The sequence below is a fragment of the Caretta caretta genome, chromosome 5 (genome assembly GCF_965140235.1).
Source record: "Caretta caretta isolate rCarCar2 chromosome 5, rCarCar1.hap1, whole genome shotgun sequence".
Lineage (NCBI taxonomy): Eukaryota > Metazoa > Chordata > Testudines > Cheloniidae > Caretta > Caretta caretta.
Window position 1 is genome coordinate 36,752,562 of NC_134210.1, and position 19,832 is coordinate 36,772,393.

General features: G+C 37.5%; 1 protein-coding gene across 3 annotated transcripts; it reads right to left on the reverse strand.

Moving 5' to 3' along the window:
* Positions 1–320: 320 nt before the first annotated feature.
* Positions 321–19,445, reverse strand: MIER3 (MIER family member 3). Of its 3 annotated transcripts, XR_007356636.2 has the most exons (14): positions 19,346–19,445; positions 18,490–18,514; positions 15,749–15,894; positions 13,363–13,497; positions 11,808–11,928; positions 10,828–10,913; positions 10,533–10,605; positions 7,861–8,012; positions 7,281–7,362; positions 6,048–6,142; positions 4,666–4,793; positions 4,354–4,499; positions 3,424–4,246; positions 321–2,640 (listed from the first exon to the last, which is right to left on the reverse strand). XR_007356636.2 is itself a non-coding variant. In XM_048849799.2 (13 exons), the coding sequence occupies exons 1-13, from the start codon at positions 19,352–19,354 to the stop codon at positions 3,789–3,791; spliced, it is 1,653 nt and encodes a 550-aa protein (XP_048705756.1). In that variant the 5' UTR covers positions 19,355–19,445; the 3' UTR covers positions 321–3,788. The 3 variants fall into 3 exon arrangements, 2 of the variants coding, with proteins under 2 accessions (XP_048705756.1, XP_048705755.1); XM_048849799.2 differs by having other exon boundaries at positions 321–4,246; positions 6,048–6,139; XM_048849798.2 differs by having other exon boundaries at positions 321–4,246.
* Positions 19,446–19,832: the final 387 nt, after the last annotated feature.

A 19,832-nucleotide genomic window follows, 5' to 3' on the forward strand; every position in this document is an offset into this window, starting at 1 on the left:
AAGGAGGGGGTAAGGCTTCTTAAAAATCGTCTGCAGTTGAGAAGTGCTATTTTATTGATACTACTATTGAATACTCCAAAATGTGCTGTTCTGACGCCACGGTGTTTACAAGAGGAGTAGATAAAGTGAAACCTGTTTGTGCCTTTCTGTTACAATAGATGTCCAAAGAATCTCTCTTGCCTATGTAGTAACTAGATCAGATATTGCCATACTATCAAAGTGAGTGTCCTACACATCTCAAAAAACATTCACACATTAGGAGATATTCAAGTGATACATAAAGTGTTGCAGATGCATGAAAGCAATTTTACAAAAGAAAAAAAGGTTTCCAGACATTTATTTCTGGAACTGTACACCAGGTATTAAAGTACAACAAATACAAAATAATGCTCAAAAAAATCAGTGTTTATGTACAAATATTAAAACCAATGCAACAATAGCGACTTCCTCTTGAACATCTGATATTAAAACTTGTTCCGATTGTCACTGGTTTAGGTCATTATACACAGGGTGCTTATTTCAAACTGGGAAAGGCTGGAATCACTGGTGGCGTAATGGGCCATAATCAGAACTATACTATTTTAAACAATAATCGGTAATTTCCTTCTTTAAGTGAAAAACATTAAAAAAATAGTAACCTTGTCATTTTATAAATTACTGTATTTAGTTTCCCCTTTGTAGATAATGTGCTTGTAACTCTGGGCAAAGTGTGTCCCTGTTGGTCAGTTTATCCATTAGTTTACATTCAAAGTTGAAATATTCACTAGAGACTTTGGTTAAATTACGTAGTAATACTATGTTCTACTGGATCTGAAGTTTTCACACATTTTTGACCCTCAGTTTTAAAAATTAAAAACAGGAAACAATTGCACAATTCATTGACCTAATTGTACACAATTTAGTATTCTGCAAACAGTAATGTACATCCTTCAAGTAAATTCAGCAGTTTGACCATGACAAGAGGAAAACTAAACATTTAAAAATCTAGCATGAGAAGATGACATGACTAACAAAAGAAAAAGTATTGCTATAATCACAGCACCAGTTACACTTCTAAATGAATCAGCTATCCTCTTCAGATTCCCTGTACAGAAAAGATACATCTACCAACACTGCAATTGCCCATTATGGATTTTTGGTTTGTTCATATGAAGAAAAAAAAACACATGGCAAAGGACAAAGAATTCATCACAGTTTGTTACAAGAATTGTGCTTCACCATCCAAGAATCAAGGCAATATAATTTCTTCATGTGGTTGCAATTCAGTTATCTTCATGCTGACCCTTAAAAACGCAATTCTTTTAATAAACAGTAACAAGTTCTCCATTTAAATGTTTAAACTGAGAGAAAAATAGGTAAGTCCAGCTTTTAAAAGAAAAATTCAATAAATAGCTATTTTACAAGGATAAAGTCATAGTGGTACAAATTTATGAATGTCACATCAAGCATGCACAAAAATGTTACTATACACAAGTAGTCAGAAAATACTGAAATAGATATCTAAAAAGATATGCAGAATGTACATATTTACAAATCTTGCAAATTATTGCCTCATTTTAACAAGGAATTAAAAGTAAATGTTACCAGCTAGCTAGCCAAGAGGCTAAATAAGATTAGAATTTAAAAATCTATTAAACTAGCTGGAAATCATTTTTCTCTCATATCATTTTCTGAATTTTGGTCAAAAGTCTTTATTAAATAACTAAAGTGTCCATTCAACTTGCTGACAATCCAAACTTTAGACAAGTCTCTGTCTATATTAAGATCCCAGCAATGCATAGATAAACTGAATATATTACTGCATCAGCTAATGAGAATGGGCATGTTCATTTAAGTGCAACTGGTATAAGCATTCAGTCATCTTTGTGTAATGATTTTTATACAGACCAGCCACTGTAAACCCATAGTTAAACTTGTATGTATAACAATGAAAAAATATGGCTAGTATTTTACAAAAGTACATAAAATGTGTTGATTCATAAACAAAAGAAACAAGGTACAAAGTTCAGCACAAAACACAGCAACAAGAAGCTGACAACTTGGCTACAAATGTCAGAGTACAACACAGGGCCAAGGCTACCCGTTATTTACTGTGTACTTACTAGAATTACATATTTCAGATTTAAGTTAAAGAATGGATAACAAATTATCACTAACTACTTTTGTCCACTGTGCTAAACTAATTTTTATGGTAAATGTGCTATTGCGTAAACAGTTCAAAGCAATCTTCATTACAATGCTGTAAAGAAAACTCGGGGGTACGCTGCATCCAAAACTCAGGATGTCAATGCAGTTCACAGTATATATAATAAATACCCTCGTCCCTTTCAAATACTACCCAAAGTCTCTACTACTATATTACTCAGCATAACCTTGAAGCAATTACTACAAATATTACCAATGCAGTCAAACTTAAGCATTAAAAAAAATGCAAGCAAATTAGTGGCAATTAAATCTGCATTACAGACAGTGCAAAGAAAAGTCTGGGTGCGTGTGGGAAAGCCTACTGTAATTCAATTGTACTGGGCTAAACTTCAGAATCTCGTAAACAAAAAATGAAAAAAGCACAAACCTGAAAGTCGTATGCTCTGGAAGCATATCACATACCAATACTATGTTTTGTCGGAATCTGTAACACAACTTAAATAAAAGGGTATTAAATGGAATCATTTATGGTCACCCAAAATTTCATCTGAATATTCACCAAAAAATTGATTGGAATAAACAATTATTTTGAGTATGAGATGCACTTGTACTTCTGTCAATCCCCATTGAGAAAAGTACTGAAATGCCATTTTGAGACAAATGACTTGCCAAAAGAAATAAACGTAATCCATGCTAAAGAAAATTTTCAAATGTATACTTCAAGGTTGTACTGCACTATATAAAAATCTAGATAGTCTCTCAAATGAACTGCAGTGCTCCAAACAATTTAAGGTGTGTCCCAAATAGAAACCATTTAGTGGTCAATCCTAAACTGTGCAGACTGTGGCTTTATACATCAGCTGCCTTAGAAAAAAGTTGATACACAATAACTGGTGTTATTTATTACATTACATTCTTCAAAGTTGTGGACAAAACCCCATCAGAATACAATATTCTAAAATGCATTTGTTTAGCCAATAAGTTTAAGTACACAGAAACCTTCTGGCAGTTAACTACTTCTGTGTAAGGTAGCCATGGCCTATATTTTTGCAACAGCATCTAAGTGTATGTCTTCACACTTTGCTCATACAGTCCCTTGTGCTCGCTTCCACCAAGATGAACTCGCTGTTTTGTAAACCGAAGTGCCCTAGTTTAGTATCACATGAGAGAAGGTTCCATTAAAAAACATCCTTGTTTGTGCAGTTTAAATTAAAGAAACCCATCCCTGCCTTATAAAAAAAATAAAATGCTACATTGAGCAGGAATCAGGATCTGTACCTGTAAACATTGTTATTCCACTGCATCTGTTACGGCAAAAGCCACTCCAATCAGTTCACAACTTCTGTGCTGGTTTTGAGATGGTGACCTCTGTCTACAGGCTTTAAAAAAAATTGAAGCAGAGCTTAAAGCTGCACCAGAGTTCTCTTAATCCCAAACTCTGCCGAACATCATTGACATTTCCACACGTATGGATTGAAAAATGAAATTATTCTTGATAAATCAAGATATAGTTCTATACATACAAAGACATCACTGATGTCATAAAGTTCAAACTTCCAGTGAAAGACTAAGCAAACCTGACAGTTCTCATCAAGTCTGCTGCTGCATTAAGTACCCACTGTTTTTGTAGTTCACCACTGGAATCATTCTGAGTGAAGGGCAGTATGTTGGTGTAGAGTGTGGGCACTAATGAAACCGTTTGTCTCATTTGCAGATAGACTGCTGAAGTCAGCCACTGAGACAGCCATTTTGGCACTGGTAATATGATGTGTGTGGTTCTCAAAGTCCACACCCAAGTTATTTACAGAAACATCATTCATAAAGGATTCAGGGACCGCAATCCCCATTTTTAATCTCTTGGCAGGTCTCTCTGACTCTTCACTGCACATGTTCATTGGGTTTAACTCCGAGTGATAAAATCCAGTCTCAAATAAATTAAAACAATCATTTTCACCATTATTAGGCAAGGTAAGCAACTCTTCTGTTACAACAGGCACATGATTAACTGGTGCTCGGGGTAAGCTGTCCAGAGGAGAAAAGGCATCTTCCAAGCAGTTCACATCTGTAGAGTGGCAGACTGTAGCTACACTATTGGTCAATGCTGAAAAAAAATGAATACACAATTTAAATAAAAATAGACTTTCTTGAGGTACAGTTACAACAGAAAACGGTCTTTTAAACCTTCAATATTGATTTTTCTTGATTTACCTGTCAAGTCATTGGCAGTGATAGAGTTCAGAATGCTTAGCTGTTGATCAGGAATGGGCTCTGTTCTGCTGTTAGAAGTTAAGGCTGAAGAATGTACTGCTCCACCAAGGGCTTCTGCTTCATCTACCAACCGATCCATATAGTCCCTAGAAAGACATCCTTATATTAGAAACAGGTGTGTGACTAGGAGATGGATTTTATTTCTTTTATCCAACATCACTGCAGCATTTCACCACCCTGATGAAAGTTGGAAAAACCTCTAGATGCAAAACTGACAACAGAAAGGATATATTTCAAGCACTCTGTACTTACGTTACCCCTGGATGATGGTTGTACCTCTTCTTTCCAAACCTTGTTTGCTGAGCAAAGTAATCATAACGTTCTGATTTCTTCCACATGTAGTAGAATGCTACACATTCAGCAACTGTTCTAGTTCTCACCTAAAACGGGGCAGGAAGAATTAACATGCTTGTTTATAAAAAAAAAAGGGGGGGGGGAGGGGTGAAGGGGGCAGGTTTGTAGTACTCTCCATCTTTCCCATTCTCGTACATTCTCTTTAGTTAGACTATTCCCATAGCAAGAGCAAGTTACATTTTTGATTAAGAGAGTCTTCTAATAATACAAATTTGGAAAAAGTACTTATTTTATATCCACTTGATAAGACAATTTAATTTCTGTCCTGGACACTCACTCAGTCTCAATGTAAAACTTATTTTTTTTAAAAAAAGACTGGATTTTCTGTAGCTGAGCAGACTAATGGCTCAATCTCATTTCATAACTGCACATTTTGACTCTTCATAAATTGTTAAGAAAAAAAGGGAGGAAAGCTAAGAGCAGTATGAAGAGTAATAAGCTAAAAGAGAAAATAAGTAAGGTATAATGGAAACCCTCCTTTTTGTAAGGTTAGTTAGCGGAGACTGCCCAGTCTCCGACACCAGGTGTGTGCAAAACTAGACTATTAAAATGGAAGTAGTCCTCAGAGATGGTCTAGATGATCCAGAAGATCCATTTTATCTCTATTATCCATGAATCTACATGCACTGTGCAATTTGAGGTTTCATATATACTTGTTTCCCTTATACAAAGGAGAAAAAGTTTCTGAGAGTACCAATCCTTAAGTCTATCTAGGCTCTTATTCCATGTATTATTCCTTCCCCTCCATCCCCCTACAGTAGCGTCCATCCTTCCATTTGAGGGGTAGATGGGTCTCCTTGCTGAGTCAGTTTACATCGCCACTCCTTAGCCAAAAGAATTACTGTTGAATGACAATTGCACAGTACTCCACTTTCCTGCCAGCACCTTAGTGGCTGAGCCCTATGGCCTGGTGGCTATGAGATGGATAGGCTAATTAGGATATATTTTATTATTTTGCCTGATCTAGACTCAGAGAATGAATCCACGGCAGTGCAAAGCCAGAGCAGCATAGAGGATAACACAACAAAATTATATTATAAATGCATAAATGAATGCAATGTGAATACAACACTATTTCAGAGACTAATAGGTTGACTGATCTTGAAAATGTTGACTGTTGAATGATGTTTGTGGTAAAGTGAGCATGCAAATCACATATCAGCTATAATACATTGCCGCTTATTTCACTCTAGGCACTGCTTCTGATAAATTAGTTGCTTTTATAGATTTTAAGTGACTAAAATACCTCTCTCCATCCAATTTAAATACATAACACTTACCTTATTTTTCTGTATGAGATGAAAATCTTTCCCGTAAATCAGAAGTGCATGTTCAAAGTTTCTGCATTCTTCTTCTGTCCAAGCTGTCATCTCTTCTAGATGATTCCCAAAATAAGAACAGCAATTATTTTCAGATAATTTCCATCAGATACTGAGTTACAAACATTTGTACTGTAAGATTCATGAAAATCCACATGCACTTTGAAGAGCAACTGCTAAATTCTTTAGACTTTGTCTTATTCTTAACACACTGAAGCCTCTAATTATACTCTGTTAGAAAACTGACTGAATCGGCTAATCATCAACTCTGGATGCACTATTTTGTTCACTGAATGATGAAGGATAGTTACAGAGTTTCATTTATTAATTTTTTTAGTTTATTTATTTTTAGTCATCCAGGTCCAGATGCACAAAAGAGCTTGGACACCTAACTGCTACTTTAAGTAGCAAAATCCATGATTTAGGCACCACCAAGATCCTCAAAACCCTTGCTTAGCTGCTGCCTGACCACGGAGGCACATAAAATCCTTAGGTGCCAGAGTTTCCACCATTAAAGTTCCTTAGGCACCTAAGTTTCTTTTTAGATCTATGGCAGTTGAAGGAGATTAGCACTATACAGAAGAGGTTTCTGCAGTACCAAGCCCCAAGTGTGCCTTTGCTTTCATCTGTGCATAGGGTGAAAGGGAACTACAGGGAGTGAAAGACCAATCCCTCTGTTATTTGTAGGGATCAGCTCTACTAACTTTTAAGGAAAGCATAAAGTGGAGCTATCCTGTGCTGATGAAATACATTCAGGGTTCGGTACAGGAAAGGGTGGGGCCACATCACAGAGCCAGCTATGGTTTCTTGATTCTCAAGCAGCCTTGACATGAGTTAGAGCAGCCTGTAGTCTGCTCTAACTTAAGATAGCTGGCTCTGATCTCAGAAGTACTATAAACTGCTGAGAAATGCCACAATCTTGCTGTGCTCCACTTCCTCCCTACCCCACCAGAGTAGGGAAGAGTGAAACTGCTGGTGGTGTAGGAACTGGCTCTGCCACCTTTACACCAGCTGTGAACTCCTCCAGTAGAAATTCCCAACTGGCCAGCTACAGTCACGTTACATCCACTTTGTCCCATTCAGGTAGTGAAAAGGGTAATGACCTAAGGCTGAGAACCTGGTCTCCATATTTCTGTACATTATAACTTTGAAGAGAGTCTTAAAGTATTCCATACTATTTCAGAAATCTCTTACCTTGAGATGCCTTTCCGTTTGAGCAATACCTCTCAATTGCTTCTTTTATATTATGGTTACATTTGAGTAGTTCATAGAGTGCCTATGAAATTAAGGAAATATTTTTGTTTAAAACAAGTCATTTAAAGTTTGTAGCTAAGCAGTTTAAGATACTGTGTCTAGCTTCAGTGATCAAATCACATAACAGTCAATTAATTTTTAACTATATAAAATGAAAATTTCATGAACAAAAACAATTTAAACAAAAAGTTACATACCACTTAAAATAAGGTTTCACAAGAAAATATAAGTGGATATCTAAAAGCTGGATGTGAGTTATACCGAGAACTGTTTGTTAAGAACATAATCATATACACGTGCTTTATCACAAACATTGATATTATAGACCCCAATCCTGCCAATCCTTATTCACGTGCTTAATATTAAGCATATGCTTAAGTACTGGCAGGATCGGAGTCTTACTTTGCACTTCCTGTGAAAAAGAAATGTTTGACTATTTTCTTACCTGTTACACATACGCACAAAGAGAACGCACACTAGTTTGAAGGCAATGTGTCATAAATGGAGATATAAAACATACTTGTTCATTGTCCCGTGTGTGTATTCCTTCAGGAATTCTTCCAATATTTTTTTCATTTCCAGTTCTTAACGAGGTCTCAAAAAGGTATTCTTTAACCTTAATCTCTGAAAGCACCTCAGGTCTCCAAAGTAACTGATCTTCATTTTCATACACTGTTAAGAGGCAAATCCATTGAGATACAAATAAGGGTTGTGAGTGTAAGCAAGCATGCACACCTATCCTGTTTTTCATATTGTAGACCAAATATCAGCAGATGTAAATTTATATGGCCCCACTGAATTTATATACATTAGCTTCTGGCACAAATGTTTTAGAACTACGACTTAAGAAATCAGCAGCTTCCCCAAAGATAGAAAACAAGAAAATAGCTAGAGGTAATCAGATCAAACACATTGACAGCACCTTGTCACATGCACAAATACCATATACTTCACTGAAGAGATATGCCTTGCACTGTGCCACAAAGTTAACAGCTTCAGGCTATTTTGGAACAAGGAGGGAAGGGACTGAATTCAAAGGACAAGGACCTGTCACCAAAAAATCTACTGGCCACTAGAGAATTCAAATCAAGAAATTTATGCATATTTACACATGATGAAGTTGGGTGTTTTACAAACTAGTGAATATAGTCACACCTCTGTTTGCTTAGAGTTGCACACAATCATTGAAAACAGTAAAAAAGAATAAACCAATAAATGAGCAGTAAAAAATATGAATTCTAGCACTACATTTATTCCTCACTCAGTTCAAACACTTTCCATGCTGTAAAAAAGCAGGTGACTAAGCAATCACTGTCTTCAAAAAAGCTTGTTGCTATATATTATTAGAAGGGCTGTCTTGACGCTAATATTGGGATTTCTGGCTCAAATAGTCATCAACTACTAGCATAAGGGACATACAAGTTCTATAATGAGTTTGGGTTGTGCATTTATACATCTTATATCAAATCACATTGGAAAAAATCTAATGTGCAAGTAAGTGGCTTTTATAAATATCTTCTACGTATAACAAAAAACGAGACATGACTTGAACGTTAATCATCATTAGCAGCAAACATTCATTCAAATTTAAATCCCAGTTTGCCTGCTATTAAAATATTTAATGTTACGAACAGACATTTTTGACATTACATTTAACATTTCATACAGTCTGAAAACAATGCAAAATTAGATAAATTATCTGATTCAAGGCAGTCAAAGGAATCAAAGGCTGGTACAGCCCAAGAGAGTGAGGAGGATCTGCACCTCCTAAAATGAGGAGGGATTTAAAAACAAACAAAAAAAACCCCGTCACCTTATAAGATACTTTTGCTGCCCAAGAATAGAAGATGTTTTCACAAACAGTAACATTACAAGACTGAATTTAGAGCTGTCCCAGGGAACACAAAGCCCACGCCACCAGAATCACCACTGCTTTTGTCACTGTTACCAAGGATGTACATTTCATATACTTCTAATTTCTAAAATGAAGTCTTAGGAAACGTCAGGAGTTTTATTAAAAAACAAAAAACCCATAACAAGACTCGTGTAATATTACAGCTGTATAAACCTCTCAGCTGTTCTCTCCTACGCCCTATCCTTAGGCTTTCCAGATGTCATTTTTTCTTTAATAGCCAAACTACTTAGCACTATATTCAACTGTTTTAAGGCGGTCGTATTTCCCGATCATTGTATTTAACTTTAAATTATTAAAAGTGATTCCAGAAAGGATACAGAGGAATAGAGTTATAGACAAATGGCATAATGGAATCTGAAAACAACAAAAGCACCCACAGGCTTGTGTTTGATTAGATTTGCTTTCCGATAAAATTTTACAGGTAGAAAAGGTCATTCAAAACAATTTTGAAAGTATACAGAAAAAAAATGAATACCATCCAGTTATTGATGCACTGGACAATCAGTTCCAAGATTTCCTAATGTATCTGGAAGTGAGGAAGTTTCAGTTTTAATACTTACCTTTTCTGAATCCTACAGCTGTTTCTGCCCCAACTTTCTGGATGGTAATGGTAATCAGATAAAAATCTCATCTAAACTGAATAAATCCACTTTTTTCCTACTGAAACTAATTTTTACCTCAATTTTAGATAGGGACAGAATTATGCAACAAATGGTATAAAAAAAAGCACATTTATAGAATGATCACAGGATTTCTCTCTTTCCAAAACTACTCAGCCAATAAAAGGAAATTATTTAGAACGGAATTTGTTGCTTAATGTTTTCCTGCAGCAGTTTTGTATCCCACAAAGCTATGCCAGTCTAAAGGCAATACAATAATATTCTTTGATTATGGCTGAAGTGCCTGACCTCTCTAAAAGACAAGCAAAGATGCTCTTTCTGAAGGTCACTGAATAATGGATCTCACGATCAATTGCAGTTTGAATTTTCTGTGGGTAACAAGCTCTTCCTGGAGCCATTTTATGGTTCCATCTAGTATTATTATCCTTCCGGTTTAATATTTGATTTTTCTTATTTCTCCTTTTCAATGAGAATTTTATACCCAAAGTTATTCATTGGGATTAAATATTACAATGAGATAATTTAGTTGCGCTGTTTTGTCTATTTTGTCTTGGCTATTATTGTTATAACTTCTGAAGTCAATTTTTTACCTCATGATTTTTAAGTAAACTTTAATATTTTTATTTAAACAAGCAGAAGTAAAACAGAAGAACTTACCCTTTTCGTCATCACTGTACTTGCCCAGGTAAGGTGGTATTTCAGCCTGATACTGTGAACCAACCATTATTTCCTGAAGGTTTAAAACAAAACAAACAGACAAAAATCACACATGCACACACTTTAACTTTACACTCTCAGACATGTGAGCATTAAAAATGTCAATACAAGATGCATTTGATTCCAGGATTAAAGCACTGTCTTAGATACATAAAAAAAGAATCTGAAATAAAAACAAACTGTAAGAAAATTCCACTGAGATTTATTATGCGTAAGTAATTAATACTTCAGTTACCTTCCTCAAATCTTCAGATGAATTACAAGTGTCTGCCTCAACATCTTCACCATCCGATTCCTTATCTCCGTCATACGTAGTGTTTGCTTTATATGCACGCACACACACACACAAAAAAGTGTTACTTAGCATTATTTTACAGTTTGCACATAGAACTACATGACTGCATCTGTTTTACTTTACTTTAAAACTAAACAAGAGCATCTGCTTTCATTTAGAGACAATGGTCAATAGCTCTTAATAATTTGCTTTTCTGTGGAACTGCAGCATAAAAGTTAAACAGTAGAAGGTACTTTCACTGCAACTGATTGTGTTAGAAATGGATAGCTGACTGTCAAAGGAAATAAGATAATTTTCCTATGTTAATTTGTCTCAAAGGCACTGCAAGTATAGGTCTGGGAAACAGCAACAGAAAGATACTAGTACTACAATTTAACCCGGAGTTAACCACAGCAAAGTAATCTGAAAGGCAACCTTTCTCTACATTGTCCATTTTAAATTCTGTTATCCAGCTGTTTCAGGGCCATTTAAAATATTGAGCTAAACATGTATGTATCAATTTGGAAAGAAGTATGAGAGAAGATATGGTAGAGATATAAAATAACAAATAGTAGATTAAAAGAAAGTTGATTGTGTGCTCCTCTTTACCCTTTCCTGTAAACAAGGACAAGAGGGCACTCCAAATAAAAGCCAAATTAATAACCGGGTATTTGTCAAGAAATTAACCCATCATATTTTTTCTGTGATCACAACTCAATGGAAAAGTATCAGATTCTATAGTTGCATCATCAGTAATCTCAACAAAAAAATGATACCCTTAGAACATCCTGCGAAGTGCCAGTGTACCTCAACTTCCAGTAAAATCAATGGTGTCAGCACCTTACAGGATTGCGCCCTAATTTTGTAATTAGGACAATCTTTCTATACATCTATACAGCGCTTAGAATGTTTCAGCACTACTATAGCATTAGTTTTCTTACATCTTAAAGGTCGAGGAAAGAAGTCTGTAGCTTCATGTGAAGTAACTGATGGTGTCAAGTCATCAGCAGAAGACTGTGTTTCTTCATCATCACCTGACAAGAGGTCTTTAGCTATTTCCTCCTGTATCATTAAAGAAAGAAAATCAAAGAATAGGTTGGTAGCCTTTGCACTAGCAAGTTAGAGGTTATATTAGCAAACACATTATCTAACTTTTTACCAAAATTTATTCTATTCTTCTACACTCCCCAAAAACTTAAACACAAAAAAATCAGAATCATATTCCTAAGATTTTTGAAGTATAGAAACCAAAAACAGTGTGAAAGTGTTTTTTACCACTCACTCCAGAGCTGACTCTGAGGTTCTTCATCCTGACCTCATTAAAACCCCGGGGGAGGGGGGGGTGGGGTTGGGAGAGGGGGTTGGGACAGAGAGTTGCCCCAAGTGAAAAAACCCACCGGGGATTGCCCCCAAACCTGAAGCAGCCCAGGGATCTCTGGAGACCCTGTGGCTGTGCATCAACTTGGCCCCTCTGGAGCTTCCCCTAGTCCTAGCATCACAGCTCCACTGGAGCTGCACTACCAGGAACTGATCACTGACCACGTCGCCCCCAGAACTCTGTGGAAGAATTAATACAGCCCAGACCCATATTTCTTTTTCTGAGGGTTCTCTGCAGGACTGCACAAAGGATTATGTGAATCCTGTTGTCCTGCCCCACTCAGTCTCCTTCTGCTAATAGTGAACAGCAACTTCTACAGAGATTGTAGATGCATCTGAGCCTCCCTTTCCAACTTCTCTGTGTGGAAGAGGAAGAACTGCATATGGATATGCATCAGGTAACAATCCAGACCACGTTTTTTTGTAACCATACGGTAACACTGAAATGTGCATCCTAATGGACTCTAAAGTGCACAGCAGTCAGTTTAAAAGTTCAGGAGAACTGGAAAAACCATCTCCAAGAGTCACAATTTAAAACACTAAAGTTTCAGGTTTTGTACTAATTGCATAATACACCCAGTCTCTGCATATCTGAAAGTTTCTCTCTCACCTGCCACAAATCTAATACTTTTCATATCCAGTTGAAAGAAACGCTCCAAAGTATTCAGGAGCAAGTTTTCAAATTAATTGTGTATCCACAGAAATTTTGATAAGCTGTATATATATATATATATATATATATATATTTGAAGCCATAAATAATACTCCCCAGCTTCACACACATTACTGAAAGTTCCAAATTTAAACTTTTTAAAAAGTGATATTAAACAAAATAAAACTATAAGTCTTTAACATTACAAATGACTCAAGAACTGGTTCTACTTTCTTTTATGCTCATTTAGCATCAATAACTTTAATGAAATTGTGCCTCATTTACAAGCGTACTGTAAGTAAGTAAAATCAGAGTCAGATTCTCAATGTCCATTAAGAGGACTAGTGTGGATACTTTGCATTCAGACGAATAGGTGTCAATAACTTCTGTATTACCAAGAGAAAGACAAAGATCACGCAGGTTCCTAGTTTTAAACTTAAATACAGATAAAAATGTTTTTGACTTACTTTGTCCAGAGTCATATCTGGCAGTTCATCCGCAAGTTCACTTGGGGAGCTATCTGCACTGGAACCTGCTATAACTGGAATTGTAGGTTCATAGCCATAGAAAGCCAGTAAATCTTCTAAAGGCATGCTTCCTTCCTAATATAAGAAAAGTTATAAATATTTAACATTTTAACATTGTCAAATACTTCATATTGTTGTACAGGCACAAAGAGACAAGATTAATTTTGAAATAGTTTAATAGTGAATTGAAAAGGATTATAACTCTCCAATTCCAAAAAGAAGAATACTGTCTTTTTAGAAAAAAAATTGGGTAAGTATTTCAAATTTTTTGAACACATGGCTGAATTTAGCTCATAATCACATACTGAGGCACATTCAAAATCTGTTTCAAATTTCTCCAAAAATGATTTACTGGATATATATATACACACACACACACAAGAAAAGGCTTAGAAGTAAATATTAACTGAATATAAAAACAGTTTATAAATCACTTGATCCAGTGTAAAGTATGATTAACTAAACTAAAATTTCTTTATGATACCAGATACACCGGACCCTCGCTAGAACGTGGGATTTGGGATCCATGTGCGGTACCGCGTTATAGCAGGGGCCGCATTACCATGGATCCCTATTTAAAATTTGGGATCCATCACCGTACTATATGCGAATCCACACTCTAGCGATGCGCGCTCTAGCGAGGGTCCGCTGTATATTTAAAAATATGAAATAGTGAAGCAGGAAGCAACCATATTATCAACTTAAAGACTGAAAATGTGGCAAGATGTTATAATCACAGCTGCAGCCAGAGAGAAAAAAAAGCAGCCAGCAACAGATTTTCACAGGAATTGTTAGTTTTTGCTTCTACCCACCCCCAAAAATACTTTTTATACTGATTTCCCAGTTTTTTTGTTTTGGGGAAGGAAGGAGGAGGAGAAAAAAATAGGGAGACTGACGAAGAAGGTGAGCTGAGGAAGAACTGGGGAGGGCAACTGCATACCAGCAGCTTTTGATAATCTTGTCTTGTTACTTGTCATCAGGCTGTATTTCCTATTGCAATTAACAAAATGGCAATTCCCAGGTATTATTCAGTTGCCTGATTCATATCAATGGAGATATAAAAATATTGTTTTAAAATTCTTGTTGAACTCACATTCTGATTAAGTGATTTTTTTCTTGTAGTCATCTAAGGCCCCAGCAAAGACTTCTCACAGTGAGTACAGTTAAGCACATGCTTAAATCTTTGCAGGATTGTGACCTAAAACAATATATCCTTTAATTTATTGGCACTGATTCTCTCTCTCTTCCAAAATAGCAGCAAATAGGTAATTTTGTGGAGTAATAGTTTACCCAGTGTAGTTTTTAAAACCATGTTATTTCTGATTTACAACTTCATGTATGAAACCTACAACAAAAATTGGTAATTTCTAAAAGAGAGTTGGTGGTATGGAAGCCTACCAATGTGCAGTGTTGTCCCACATACAGCAAATACAACCTTGCATTATTAAACATATACAGCCAATTTCAGATCTGGTGGTACCACGTGCATCTCCTTGGAAATCTCTGGATTAGATTTCTGCAGGTATGTGAATGGTGCTATAAGCAGCTCAGCAATCCACAGTACAACTATCATCAATTTGACATTCAGTGGATTTGCAAAATGGGTGACACGCAGACAAGGATGAAGATGGGGTGTAACAGGAAAAGCTACTAACAGAAGAGTGTAAAATAAAGCAGGAGGGGCCAAATTATTTTGCCCATTTACAGAATGGCAAATTGATGCAAGCTAAACTCACTTACACCCATTTTCTGACTCAGAACCACCATTATTTGGCCCATAATACTTAAACAAGGCTATGGAATAAAGCAATTGATGGTAAGAATGAAATCATGGCCATGATAAAATAGTTTATACCGTGCTTTATCAATATTCCGATTTGACATGAAACTAGTCCTCATTAAATACTATTTGTGGTGTATGCTTTTAATACATTTCCCACTTAATAAAAACAAGAACTGAGACAGTGGTATCAGATACTATAAACACAAGACAAACTTGTTCCATGGGTAAGTAATTTCTCTTCCAAAGCAAAAGCACTATTGTCATATTAATTAGAAGGGAAGTACTTTTAATTAACACAGCTCTGAAATCTTTGGAACTGATCAACTGAGTCCTGTTGTAACTTCGAACTGAAGATCCACCCACTTTATCCAATAGCTAAATCTGACTATTTTAAATTGGCTGCAAAGGCATTTACGATTGTTTCAATGGAATTTCCTTAAACAAGATAAATGAAAGAGAAGGTAGAACATCCTTTGTATTTACTAAAGTAAGTACAGTGTAGCTGTATGATTAGGAAAAGAAGGTCAAAAGCCACTCTCCTACCTTTTCTAAATCTTCAATTTCAGAGCTGAAGTTTTTGCCCTCCTCCATCATTTCCTCCTCTTCAAGAGTTCTCTCATCATCATAGTCATGTACTAACATTTCAGCAGTAGGGTCAAAATCATGATCCTCAGAAGATAAAGAGCCAACTACAAGAAAAATAATATGAATCACTTTACCAACATACAAAGCCATACTATAATCAAAATAAGACTGTGTGCATTCTTTTAAATGAAAGGTCAATCCTTACTCTATATCTAGAGAGTAACAAGTTTTCAAGTGGCTTTAACTGGAACTCCATTTTTGTACCTGTAAACTGTAGGTACAATTTTTTGCTCTGCATTTTGAGCCACTTGGAGATCTAAGGAGATTATGTTGAAAGTGAAGCAAATTAGGTCAATTGCAGAAAGTCTAGTCCTATCTACACATTTTACTGTGTATAAGATAAGAACCACGAGATTCTTAAAAAACATGTCCAAAATGAGCATTACAATGTAAAATATAGTTCTGACACAAGGTTTTAGATTTGATGCTGTAACTAGAAGCAGAATGTTGCTTGTGGAGCCTGTTTTTGACCAGAGATGAGCATATCTTTTCACTGTTAGAATAGCCAGCCTAGCTTCAAAGCTGTTCTGATGAATCCACTTTCTTCTAATAGCAAAATAAGAATTGAGCACCTATGTCAGAAGAATTTAGTCCCATGAATGAGATGTTTCATTAAAATTCATTGCATTCTATGTAGTTTATTCAGAATGGAGGAACAAACTCCACTGGAGTTCTAATTCACAAATAAAATACATGAAAGATACAGAACAAGAAACCGAGTACATTCATTTATTAATTTATTTGGAATATAATGTAAGTGGCAACTATCTTGTCCAACAGAAATTGCTACATTATTTAAGTGACTACCTACAGTCTTTTTTATTCTTTTTACAATTCTGTTGCTTTGCATTTTCTAATTTAAATACATTTTTATGACAATATTAGAAAGGATGCCATTAGATTTAAAACATTTTAAAAAATAAGTATTCTACACCACAAGACTACATTCCACATCACAGATTACTGAAACAAAGAACTTTAAAAATTTAACTGTTCACTATTCTATTTACTTATTGCATTTGTTCAGCTAGGGAAGACAGACTAGCTAGTTACACTTTCTTTTCCATTCAGTTTCACTTTCAGGTTCAGGTTCTTTTGCAGTAGCACTATATTGCAATTTTTAGATCGCAGAAAGTGCCCAGAAATATTTTTGTTAGGAACTGATTTCAAATTTCATTGAAACATTCATATTGGTCCTAGATTTCATAAAGACATACACCTTACTTCTGGGTTCAAAAGCAAAGTCTCATAATACTAATTTTTAAAGATCCTTCCCTTTATTGCTAACCTGAAGATTTTTAAAGCATTTAATTTCTTGTTCACTTTCTAGATTTAAACATCTACTTTCTTTTTCAACATTATTTTCATTATCCAGAAATAAAACAAACACTCAGTTTCATTTTCCAGTTCTCACTAGAACAATATTGTTTGAGTTCACAACACTGCAGGGAAACATTTCAAACCAAAAGTTGTTCCTTTTATATTTTAAAAAAAGCATCCATTAAAACTTGACAATTCGTATTAGTTCTTGTAGAACTCTCAAAATTTACAGAGCCTAAAACTAGTTGATAATATCCTTTTAATTACAATAACTACATTTACATGTTGAATTTTTTAGTTACATTGTTTAGACACTGCTCCCTCCCACAGCTTCTAAAGTAGTATTCAGATACATAATTGTTAAATAATAATTTCAAATATAAAATGCAGTACATTATATATTCTGAAACTACACTTGCCAATTGCTGCACTCTCTTGTTTTACATTTGTTTGTATAACTAAAGTGGGAAGTGTATTCCATTTACAGTCTTTAAACAAAAATATACCATTTACTTAACTAACTTGGAATATTCAATAATGGATCTGACAAAGTATTTTTATTCAGATATGTAAACATTTATTTTAAATTAATAAGTTTAACAAATGTAATTAAAATGCAGCCAATTAAATTATAAAGACTAATTTTTGTTATCAAAGATAAATTACTTTTTGAGCTCATCTGGAGAATGACAACTGTTCATGAACAAAAGCAAAATAAGGTCCCAATCCTAAAAACACTTATGCATGAAATTAATCTTACACATGAACAGTCCTACTGAAGACAGTGGGAATATCTGCATGTGTAAAGTTAAATGTGTATAATTTTTTTCAGGATTGAAGCCTTAGATGGGGATAAATAATAATACTTAGTATTAAGGTTAAGACAAAAGAGTAAGTAATAACTGAAAAGTGTTTGAAACTTGTTAATAACAAGTATCAGAATTTTAGGATCTTGTAGTTAAAGGATATCAGTAAGGTAGTCACTCTCTTAAGTCTACATATTTTTATTAAGAAGTTCACTTCCAAACGTTTAAAAAAACCAAAACAAAACAGGTGACACAAGGATAAATAATTGGGTAATTAGTTGAGACTACAGATTTGGTGAAAGAATTGCTCTAAAGTACACTCCATCTGTTATTCAGCAGTAAACTGGAGACATGGAAATAAAACATTTAAAGTGAACTAACTGGGGGGAGGGGGAACTTCGTAAAGAAGTAGAAAAAGTTTGTGGTGGGTCTTTGACAGAAGCACCTGTAACCCAACCCCTACCAAACGCTACCCAGCTGTTGGGACCATAGAAGGAAATAAACAGGACAAACCTGGGCTCGAACTTCCAAAGGAAGCCTGGAATATAAAGGAGAAAGAGGCAGAGCTGTTAGAGGGATGCGCTGCAAATAGGAATCGGGGAAGGAATCCTACAGCCAGGTTAACAGGTAGATTTCTCAATCATTTCAAGTTCCCTGTCTCCTCGCATCGCTCTCTGCGAAGGAGTCTCTCTGTCCTTCGCCCAGGTTTCTTCTTCCTCCTCCCCGCTATCTCCTGTCTCTCCCCATCCCCCTAGGGTAGACGCCTCATTTCTCCTCCTCAGCGCTTTTCTCCCGTCCCCTCCATCCTGCCCCTCCATCCCAATCCCCACTGCCCCAGTCTCTCGCTTGCTGTCTCTCCTCCGCCACATCTCCTCTCTCCCCGGCCCGGTCTCCTGCCAGGCCCCGGAGAAGGAGCCCCGTCCAGCCACCCCAGCCCGGCCAGGAGGTGACAGGGAGTGACGGAGGGAGCCGGACCGGCCGCCGCCTCCTCCCCGCACCCCAGCCCGGGTCTCCTTCCACCGGCCAATTCCCCCTGCCCCTCTCGCTAGCCGCTGGGGCCCCTCTGCGCGCCCCGGCCACGGAACCAGCCCGCCCCGGCCGTGCCCGGGGCCTGTCCGCCGCCCCGAGGTTGGGACCCGGCACTCCGCTCCGCAGAGCGAGCGGCCGCGGCCTAGTCGCGCAGGCTCCCGCTGCCCCGGTGCGGACGGCTCAGCCAGCCCCCGTGCCGCCCCCGGAGCCCTGCTGCCGGCCTCCCGTCTCTGGAGGGAGGTTACCGGGCCGGCGGGACCAACGCGAGCGGCCTCCCGGCGGCGGGGCCCCGCAGCGAGCCGGCCGGACCCCAGCGCCCCAGTCCGCTTTCCCCGCTCACCTCCGCCATATTGGGACCGCTCGGGCTGAGCAGTAGCGCTGCGCCAAGTGCCCGGATGGGGCCGCTAAGCCAATGGCAGCCGGAGCCGGAGCTGGAGCCGCAGACGGCCAGGGAGGCTGGCGAGGAGGCGGCGCAGAGCCGAGTCCAGGGCAGCCCCCAGGGGCCTTCCTCCTCCTCCTCCTGTCCTCTCCAGGGTCTGCCCTCACTCCGCCCCAGAGCGTGCTGGGCGCTCCCCACCCCACAACACAGGGAGTGTCTTGGGACCCCCATCCCCAGAGGGTGCTGGGCGCTCCCCATCCCACAGCACAGGAGGCTGTCCTGGGACTCCCCTGCCCCATCCCCAGAGGGTGCCGGGTGCTGCCCACCCCACAGTGCGGGGGCTGCCCGCTGGGACCCCTGCCCCATCCCCAGAGGGCGCTGGTTGCTCCCCACCCCACAACACAGAAGTCCAGACTTCTACCCCAACCCAAGAGTGCATTCCACAATA